Raw genomic sequence first — 10,470 nt, forward strand, 5'->3', positions numbered from 1 at the left:
ATAATAATAATTTTATAGAGCAAAATCACAAGTACTTATCTTATCTTACGGATAGAGTAAAAAATTTAACGGTAAAGTATTAAATTGGTCCGGTTTAATTTTGTTTTGATTTTTAAAATTTAAAGTATTCTATTTAAATCCAAAAAAGTTTCATTTAATTTCAATATAATTCTACTATAAAATCAACGGTAAATAATTAATATCACTGTTTCACCAGACCTTAATATCCTTTCCTGAAAAAGAAGTACAAATTCAAGAAACAACAAATCACTGGCCTTAGTTCAAGCAAATGAAGAACATCTTCAAGAATTCACTTTTCGCAGGAAAGGTCGTCAGTGGCAACGACGTCACCTCTATCGCAGGAAACTGCTCTTAGCAATCGAAGAGTTTGGTTATATAAATTTTCTATATCTAAAAACTGAGTTTCATTAATTATTTAACATTGACTTTACGACAGGACTACATTAAACTAAATGAATCTTTTTTTAATTCAAATAGGATACTTTAAATCTTAGAAACTAAAACTGGATTAGACCCAAATATAAGGAACCAATTTAATACTTTATCCAAAATTTAAAATTTGATCGAGGTTTAAAAATGTACATTGTCCATACCTATACGGGAACATTAATATTTATTTTTTATTTCTCTCAAACTTCAAAGAATTTACGTTAAGAGAAAGAAAAATAATTAAATTTTGTTTCAAACATTTTTAATTTTTTTTTATTTGCTAAGATATCTATAGCTATACATATAATAGCTGTCAAATAAATAGGTAAGACGAATTTGAATCAACTCATCACTAGCAGCAAATACAAATTGAAAAAAGGATTAACCCATATTTTGAAACGAGTTAATGAAACATAGAATTAACTCCACTCATATGAACTAACGAGTTAAATCGATCAATTCGTTTTTTATTTTAATTATTGCGTCATTTTAACAAATTTTTTTACCTAATATCCATAGAGTACAAATAAAAAATATTTATCGTACATACATGTATTTTGATAATAAACTATCTAAAGTTTAATAAATTAGTTAACAAATCTAAAAAAAGAAGTACATAATATAAAGTATAAACTCATCAAGCTTATTGGGGCATTGGATTATTAAACTAATTTTATCATTTTATTTGTTTTTTTAATTGAAATTGTTCCGTTGGTCGGTTACCGGACGGTTCGGAGGTGTTTGCTGGATGTAAAGATGGGTGCTAGCCTCAATCTGGGTCTGGGGCGTGAAAGGCGGGGGTAACCGACTTTCCGAGCTCTTCGTGAGGTGAGGGGGTGCCACCTGCAAGGACACTTCAACGCTCAAGTCAAAAAATGTGCAGGTGGTATGGGAGTAAGTGATATGATGAAGTACCTCGGGGGAGGGGTAGGACCCTCCCCTTATATATCCTGTCAGTAGGGCGAGCCCCACACAGGGAGGCCTCCTTCTTGGAAGTTTCCTTCCCCACAGCTGTCATGCAGCTGGTAGTGGGGGTGCGTGTCTGGGTCGCAGACTGGACGGGTCATGTGCGTTAACCCGACCGAGCGGGTCGGAATGTTCTCGGGCCGGGTCAGCCAGCGTGCCAGTTGGGCTGGACCGTAACAGTGCCCCAACACGCCAGCTATGGTCGTGAGCGCTATTGGTAGCGTGTTCTGCTTTCTCCTTCGCGCGTAGTTGCCTAGTCGGTTGTCCGTGGTAAGGACGCGCCTTCTGCGTGCGTGTGGGCTTGTTCGCTACTAGAGAGCTTTTTCGTCGCCTCGTTCTTCGTGCCGAGAATTTAATGCTCTTAATGGATTATTCAAAACCCTGCAAGAAAAGACTATTCTGCCCCTCCCCTTTGCGCTTCCCAGAGTTGGTTTCTTTTTCAGTTTTCCATTTGGTTTCGCCTTAGTTTTGTTGCACTGCCATTGTGTCTCATTTGCTTTCTTCTCTTTCTTTCAAACATCTTTGTTGCGAGCCTCTGCTTTGCCCAGACCTTTCTCAATTCTTCGATTCCCTTCGATCATCATCACTATCCTGTTTCTTTCCCTGGTTTTGATATGGCGTTGTTTATCTTTGTTGTTAGTAATTCTGGCCTTTGCATGTGCATTGTACTCTTGATATGAATTGCATGTTTGTTGGCATTTTAACATTAGGTAGATACTGTAGGGGGGTTACCATTCTAGGATTTTGTTTTCCTGGCCTTGGTCTTAGCTGTCGATTTATACCCTGTTTTATTATAGTAGTTGAATAGGGGAGTTATTGTTTTATGGTAGTAGTATCGGCTTCCCAGCCTCTTAGACTGATATTGGGTGGTACCCCCACTGTAGGTATGGCCCAGCGTCCCGTCATGAGGGTCGTGAGACCGGCGCCCTATGACCGCTATGCATGGGTGACTTCAGATGTGAAGGAAACCCCTAATCAAATGTCCCTGGAGGAACTTGACGAGTTCCGACGGGCCGATTACCTTTGTGGAGGAACTGACGAGGAGTCTAATTATGCGGCTTTCATTCCTGCCGACTACGAACGTATATTCCAAATGAATCTACACGCTCCCCAGGTCCCTGACTGGATGTGGTTGTATAAGGCCATGTTCACTCGCTTGGGAGTTCGCCTCCCCTTCTCCCCTTTTCAAATGGCGCTACTTAACCGTTGTGACGTGGCGCCGTCCCAATTGCATCCGAACAGTTGGGCCTCAATCTGCTGTTTCGAGATGCTGTGCGAGTATCTTGAGCTGCCGGTCTCCGTTGAAGTGTTTCTTTTTCTTTTCACTCTAACAAATCCTTCGAAAGAGGGGAAAGCTAAAAAGGGCTTCATGTCCTTCCGGGCGGCCCAAGGCCGGAGAATCTTCGGCGTATTCGAAGATTCTTATCATGGTTTTAAGGATAAGTATTTTAAAGTTCATCCGGCGGAAGGTCGGCACCCCTTTTGGTTGACGTTAGAAGGGGAACGTCGCATACCGACTTATTGGAGTTTTGGGGCGGGGGCCAACGCCTTTACCAAAATAACGTATAAGGGATTATCTTCGGAGAATAAGAGGGTTGCCGACGTATTGTTGGCTGTTTTTGGGAAGAATCTTGTTAACCCCCATCTCCTTATGGGTGATCGGAACATGGCTAGGAGTTATATATGTGAGTAGCTGTCTGGTGATTTTCTGTGTTTACCCTTGTTTTTATTTATCTGCCGATTTGACGACTAACATGTTTCCGTATCTTGTTGCAGTGTCAATGTCAGCCGAGGTAACAGGACTTGATGCTTTGTTCAACACTTCTTGGCTGATGGCAGTGATGACGATTCCACTACCCCTGCCCAGGAAGTGCCGGCTGACGATGTCATTGAGCCTGATGCCCAGTCCCAGCCTGCCCAGGGGGAGGGGCCAGGAACCAGCGCCGCTTCGGGTCTTCAGCAGGAGGCGGGGGCTGGTTCGGGACCCCGACCAGAGGGGGATCCGGGGGCTAAGGAGGAGGGTGACAATCCGAGGAAAAGGAAGTCGTATTCTAGTCCTGAAATTGAGGTGTTGGTTGACAATCCAAGGAAGAAGAGGCCGTCTTCCAGTCTGGAGGGGGTTCTCACCGTTATGGAGAAGAACTTGGATGCCAGAAACTTTATTAATTCCCAGCTGCTTCCCGGCACGGAGGACTTCTTCTATGGTGGGGATCTTGCTTCACAAGCGAGATGGATGTACCGCACTTTGCTTCGAGGAGCCTCGATAGCGAGAAAGGTGGAATCCGCTCTGGCGGGAACGCGGTCCTTGAAAGTGAAGCTTGACTCCTGTGTCAAAGCTAACGCCAGGTACAGGGATGAGGTGAAGCTGCTTCGGGAGCAACTCGCTGCTGCCGAGGAGAAGGCCAAGACGGCCGAGGAAAAAGTCAAGGTTGTTAAGGAGGAAGTCAGAACTGCTAAGGAAAAGGTCCAGGCCGCTGACGCTTCGGTGGCACGTCTTACCGAGTGAGAGCTTACCCTGGAAAGTCAGCTTAATACTGCTCAAGGTCGGGTGGCCATGCTAGAGAAGGAACGCGATGAGGCACTTTCGTCGGCCAAGGCTCAGGGTGAAGCTGCTGAGTTTAAGAAGAAGTATAAAGACACCGTGAAGCAGGGCAAGAGTGCCATCCTGATGATCGAGGAGGCCCTCAAGGCTCAAGTGAAGCTACTGGCTCCCGATTTTGATACCTCGGCTGTTGGTGTTTTCAAAACAATTAGGGATGGCAAGATTGTTGACATGCCGAAGAAGTAACTTATATCTTTTAGCTTTGTAGACTGTAAACTTTTGTGGATTTAGAAATTTCGTAGTTTTAACAAATACGTTTGCCGTTTGGTCGGCATGTAACGAACTTCTTCTTTTCTCACTTCATCGGTAATCCTTTTACTTTATTTCCTCTTTACTGTTGTGATCGTAGTCGGCTATTTGTTTACATTTGCTTACCGTTTTGCTGGTAATTGGTGAAGCCAGATCGTGGCTTTTATTATTTTAGTAACCGCGCATGGTGACGTTCTGTTCTTTGGTGGTTTCTAGGGTGATCAATCCCGGCATACCGTTTCATCGTTTAACCATTCAACTAGTAATGCTAAACGAAAAAAAGAAACAACAAACAGTAGATGAATAGTATAGGTAAATGGTTCAAAGACAAGGTAATAGTAAATATATGACAAGGGCAAATAATTCAACAAAAAATAACACGGATCTTACTAAACCATCTATAGTGGCAGGCCATCTGCCCGGTTGACGCTTCTTGCTTACTAGGAATAAAATCTCCTTAAGTTGCCCGCATTCCAAGTCCTCGAAACTTCCTTGCCGTCTAACCGCTCTAACTTGTAGGCGCCATTGCCGAGGACCTTTTTCACCCTGTATGGGCCTTCTCAGTTTGCCGCCAACTTTCCTTCACCCGGAGTCGGTAGTCCTATGTCGTTGTGCCGTAGAACCAGGTCGTCCCGTTCAAATTCTCTCTTGAGTACCTTGGCATTATAGCAGAGGGCCATTATTTGTTTGAGTGCTGTCTCCGACAAGTGGGTCATCTCTCTGGCTTCATCCACCAAGTCTTATTCTACGGCCTCTTCGACTCCTCCTAGAAGTAGTCGTGGACTCGGCTCACCGATTTCTACGGGTATTATTGCATCTACCCCATAGGTGAGCCAGAAGGGCGTTTCCCCAATAGACGACTGCTGAGTTGTGCGGTAAGACCAGAGGACTGAGGCCAACTCGTCAGCCCATGCTCTCTTCTTCTCATCAAGTCATTTTTTGAGGCCTTGCAGGATGACCGTATTTGCCACTTCCACTTGGCCGTTGGTTTGGGGATGCTCCACAGACGAGAACTTTTGCTTTATGCCCAGGCCGGCCAGAAATTCTCCAAACTTTTGTCGGCAAACTGCGTCCCGTTGTCCGAGATGACGACTTCTGGTATTCCAAACTTGGCTATCACTTGTCCCACATGAACTTCCGACAGTTGACCGAGGAAATGCTGGCCATCGGCTCCGCCTCTACCCACTTTGTGTAATAGTCAATGGCTATGACTAGGTATTTGACCTACCCTGGTCCAACCGGAAAAGGCCTCAGCAGGTCGATTCCCCATTGCAAGAATGGTCGCGAGGCTGTTAACAGGCTTAGCTCGGCTGCCGGCGCCCTATAAAAGTTGGCGTTTTCCTGGCAGCTTTTACACTTCTTCACAAATTCTTTCGAGACCTCCATCATTGAAAGCCAATAATAACTAGCCCTGACAAGCTTTCTGGCCAAGGCCTTTCCACCAATGTGGTGGTCGCAACATCCCTCGTGGACCTCGCTTAGTACGTAGTCTGTTTGGTCGGGGTGTAGGCACTTCAACAGGGGTTGGCTGAGCCCTTTCTTGAACAACTGGCCTTGTATTACCGCATACTTGGCCACTTCTCTTCTTAACGCCTTTGCCATTTTGTCGTCCTCGGGGAGTACTCCCTTTTCCAAGAAATCCATGATTGGGTTCATCCAGGATGGAGGGTCGGTTGCCTGCGCCACGTGCAGGGTCACCGTCGGTTCCTTTACTAAGCCTTGTATCAGAGATCGGTTCCTGGTTCCTGGTTTGATGCTTGCTAGCTTTGATAAGAGGTCCGCTCGGGTGTTCCTTTCTCTTGGTATGTGATGCACTGTTACCTCGTCAAACTCCTCACTTAGTTTTCTGACTCTCACCAGATATTTCTGCAATAGGGAATCTCTGGCTTGGTATGCCCCCATTAATCTGTGATGTGACGACCTGGGAGTCGCTGCACACTTCAATTCTGGTTGCCCCGACCTTTTTTGCCAAAACTAATCCGCCCAGCAAGGCCTCGTATTCTGCTTGGCTGAAGCTCCGTCCTTGGAGTGCTCCTTTGGCCTTTCCCTGCTACCGGGTTGTCGAGCTTGACTGTGGGCAGGCTTCCGCTTATTGGCCGCCACAACCTTGCTGACCTCTTCATCGTTGATATACTCCCGAGCCACGTTTTGGATCTCTTGCATAGTCCATACGGGCTTGGTGGTAAGATGCTTCCTGAAGTCCTCGTTTAATAATCCATTCGTCAGGCATAAGCTGGCCACCGAATCGGTTAGGCTATCAATTTCCAAGCACTCGTCATTGAACCTGTCTAGGTACTTCCTAGTCGGTTCGCCAACTCTCTTGGTTACCCCTTGTAGGTTGATCGGATGCTTTGCCTTTGCGATACGTGTAGTGAACTGGGCTAGGAAGGCGCGGGCGATATCCCCAAGGTCGTCACCGAGCCTTGGGTTAGGGTGTTGAACCACCGAATTTCTGGTCCCACTAAGGTTACCAGGAAAGCGCGACATCTTACTTCATCACCCATCCATTCCAGGTTCATCTTGGCCTCAAAGGCCGTTAGGTGTTCCTGGGGGTCTTGGGTCCCATCATACTTCATGTCCGTTGGCTTATCGAAGTGCTTCGGTAGCCGGACTTCCAGGATCGAATGGTGGAAAGGGGTTGCCCCCATGACCATTAGTTGTCGCCTTCTCCTCGGTCTTTCTCTACTGTCTTCTCTGTGCGGTCGGCTTCTCCTTGACCCCTCTCTGTTGTCTTCTTGATGTGGTCGACTTCTCCTTGGTCTTTCTCTGCTGCCTTCTTGGTCTTCCTTTACGGTATCTCTTGACGGTGATCTGGAGTAAATCACAGGATCTCTCCATCTTCTGGGCACTTTCCTACTTTCCTGGCTCTCTGACCCTGATCGGTGGCACGGGGTGCGCCCGGAATGACTTCTTCGGAGACCTCTCTCTCTCCTTTGAGGAGACCGAGAATGGTCTTGAATCGGAGTCAGTTGTTGGTGCTCTTTGCCAGCCACTTCTCGTTCTAGGTTTTGCACTCTGTGACGCAGTTCTTGTATTATTCTGGCGCTGTCATTACCTGTTCCCCCAAAGGGTCGTCTCTCGGGTTGCCACGAGGAGATCTAGTGCACTTGCGAGAGGGAGCCTCTGTGGCTACCCTACCGCTTCTGTGGTCCATCCCTTCCCCGCGGGTCCCGCCTCCGTTGTTCGCCTCTACTGGACCCAAAATAAAGTCCATATCGGCCAGTCCCCACAGACGGCGCCAATGTTCGGTTGGTCGGTTACCGGACGGTTCGGAGGTGTTTGCTGGGTGTGAAGATGGGTGCTAGCCATAATCTGGGTCTGTGGCATGAAAGGCGGGGGCAGCCGACTTCCCGAGCTCTTCGTGAGGCGAGGGGGGTGCCACCTGCAAGGACACTCCGACGCTCAAGTCAAAAAATGTGCAGGTGGTATGGGAGTAAGTGATACGATGACATACCTTGGGGGAGGGGTAGGACCCTCCCCTTATATATCCTGTCAGTAGGGCGGGCCCCACACAGGGAGGCCTCCTTCCTGGAAGTTTCCTTCCCCATAGCTGTCATGCAGCTGGTAGCGGGGGTGCGTGTCCGGGTTGCAGACTGGACAGATCATGTGCGTTAACCCGACCGAGCGGGTCGGAATGTTCTCGGGCCGGGTCAGCCAGCATGCCAGCTGGGCTGGGCCGTAACAGAAATACTACTATTTTAAGAACTATTTAACAAATTGTTATCATTCTAAAATATGTTATTCAGTTGTCATCTTTTTACCATTGTGATAATTTTTTTTTGTTAGCTGTTAACTGGAATTAGTTAAACTAGCTTGTGACATTTGTATTGAAATAGCTAAAGTATTCTGTGACTTTAGCATAAGGTCGCTAAGCTCGACAACAATATTAGTGAAAGATCCGCTTCCCTAAAAAATGACTTCGATGTGTCATATGGCAAAAAACTATTAATATATATGTAAATTAATATTAAATATTAGAAAATGATTGATAATAAATAATTAAATTAACATTAACGACAAATATTAACTTATATAAAAACATATTAGTTATTTAATAAATAAAAAAAACATAAATATAAATGGATCATGAAAATTATAATTTGAAACATATGATTGTCGAGTTATTAGAGTCGATCAAGCTAAATTTATTCCTTATAAATAAATTATGATTTTATTGACCCAACTTGTCCATTTTTACAAGCAAACCAACTTACAAATGTCATTTTAGAAAATTTCTATGATACTAAAAGAAAAATTCTTTCATTCATACATGTCAATCTGATAATTTATTGTATATATATGTTCTGTATTGTAAAATGTACCTAAATCTTGCTCAATAAAAAAGAGTGAGCACAGGAACTTGTTCCAATCATGACAAATTTTATCTAATAATTAATGGTGACACAAAATTAATTCTGCTATTACGATCTTTTAATTATTAATATCATTAAGTATTTTAAAATATTTGTGAATGTTTTAGTTTGTAAATTGATGAGCGGATAATTTATACGCCTTTTGGCATTGTTTTTAGTATGTTTTTAGTAGAATCTAGTTACTTTTAGGGATGTTTTCACATTTCTGGACTTTACTATGAGTTTGTGTGTTTTTCTGTGATTTCAGGTATTTTTTGGCTGAAATTGAGGGACTTGAGCAAAAATCAGATTCAGAGGTTGAAGAGACATCTGGGTGGTCTACTATTGATTTCGTTGCGCGGGGATGCGATTAGCCAAGCTGGGGCAAACTAAGCCGTCCGGCCCCCTACCGAGGACAAGAGGGAAGAACCCCTTCAAATAGGGTGAATCCGTTATAGTTGCGGAAAGCGATCACCCATGAGAAGCCTACGTCCACGCTGAGTTCGTTTTCTCTTTTTTTTTTTCTCAGTGGTTTTTCGATCAATGCCGAATAACCCTATTCTATTAGCTAAGCCCGTAGGGTGTAAATGGATAAGACCAATAGGGGGGAGATCCTCAGTAGTGGTGACTCTTTCACTCTTCCTTCCACGGACTAATACATGTACCGAATGCTCATACGGGAAAGTTGACTCCTGGGTCTGGAACGAAGTCTCCGAAAAATCCTTTCTTTCTCGCCTAAAATAACTTAAGCCTAAAACGAAGTAAGAGGCCGGGTCAACAATCTGGAGTGCTTTCATCAAATGATGCATATCATATGGGGAATTTTATGATCTATAAACCGTCCCTAACGAACGATCGCGAAGACAGACAGAGAAGGTGGTTATCCTATTTTTAAAATGCCTTGGATGAAAAAGTCGAATACTAACCTCTTCCTTGAAGACCCTGTATTGCTTATCTTTGTTGGCGGTGTACACTACTTTACTGAAAACGCGCCACCATAACCAGATGATTGGAGAAGAAGATCGGAGACCTACAATAGCAGCAAGGACGAAGTAAGGGAGAATAACGACTTGAATAGTCGGGTTCAAGCCCAGCAGGAGTGCATCCAGGCCAGGTTATTCGCAGGGAATATCAAAGGACTGCTGATGCTGTTGGATTCTGACCTCTCTGCACTCAAAGTGGATTTTCTGGAGTTACAGAACTCAAAATGGCGCGCTTCTAATTGCGTTGGAAAGTAGACATCCAGGGCTTTCCAGCAATATATAATAGTCCATACTTTGGCCAAGTTTAGATGACGTAAAAGGGCGTTGAACGCCAGTTCTACGCTGCAGTCTGGAGTTAAACGCCAGAAACACGTTACAAGCCAGAGTTGAACGCCAGAAATACGTTACAAACTGGCGTTCAACTCCAAGAATGACCTCTCCACGTGTAAACTTTAAGCTCAGCCCAAGCACACACCAAGCGGGCCCCGGAAGTGGATTTATGCATCAATTACTTACTTCTGTAAACCCTAGTAACTAGTTTAGTATAAATATGACTTTTTACTATTGTATTTTCATCTTTTGATCATTTTTAGATCTCTAGACCTCCATGGGAGGCTGGCCACTCGGCCATGCTTACCCTATATTCACTTATGTATTTTCAACGGTAGAGTTTCTACACACCATAGATTAAGGTGTGGAGCTCTGCTGTTCCTCATGAATTAATGCAAAGTACTACTATTTTTCTATTCAATTCAACTTATTCCGCTTCTAAGATATTCATTCGCACTTCAACATGAATGTGATGAACGTAAAAACCATCATCATTCCCCCACGAACGCGTGCCTGACAACCACTTCCGTTCCACCTT

At 44.6% G+C, this 10,470-nt stretch overlaps 1 protein-coding gene across 1 annotated transcript; it reads right to left on the minus strand.

The window, feature by feature from the left end:
* Positions 1-5,491: 5,491 nt before the first annotated feature.
* Positions 5,492-6,169, minus strand: LOC140176644 (uncharacterized). The gene has a single exon (XM_072208179.1). The coding sequence runs from the start codon at positions 6,167-6,169 to the stop codon at positions 5,492-5,494; it is 678 nt and encodes a 225-aa protein (XP_072064280.1).
* Between the last annotated feature and the right edge of the window lie 4,301 nt (positions 6,170-10,470).

The sequence above is a fragment of the Arachis hypogaea genome, chromosome 12 (genome assembly GCF_003086295.3).
Source record: "Arachis hypogaea cultivar Tifrunner chromosome 12, arahy.Tifrunner.gnm2.J5K5, whole genome shotgun sequence".
NCBI lineage: Eukaryota > Viridiplantae > Streptophyta > Magnoliopsida > Fabales > Fabaceae > Arachis > Arachis hypogaea.

Excerpts from the sequence above, each read along its gene's own strand:
- LOC140176644 (XM_072208179.1), bottom strand. The coding sequence starts at position 6,169 with ATGGGGGCATACCAAGCCAGAGATTCCCTATTGCAGAAATATCTGGTG.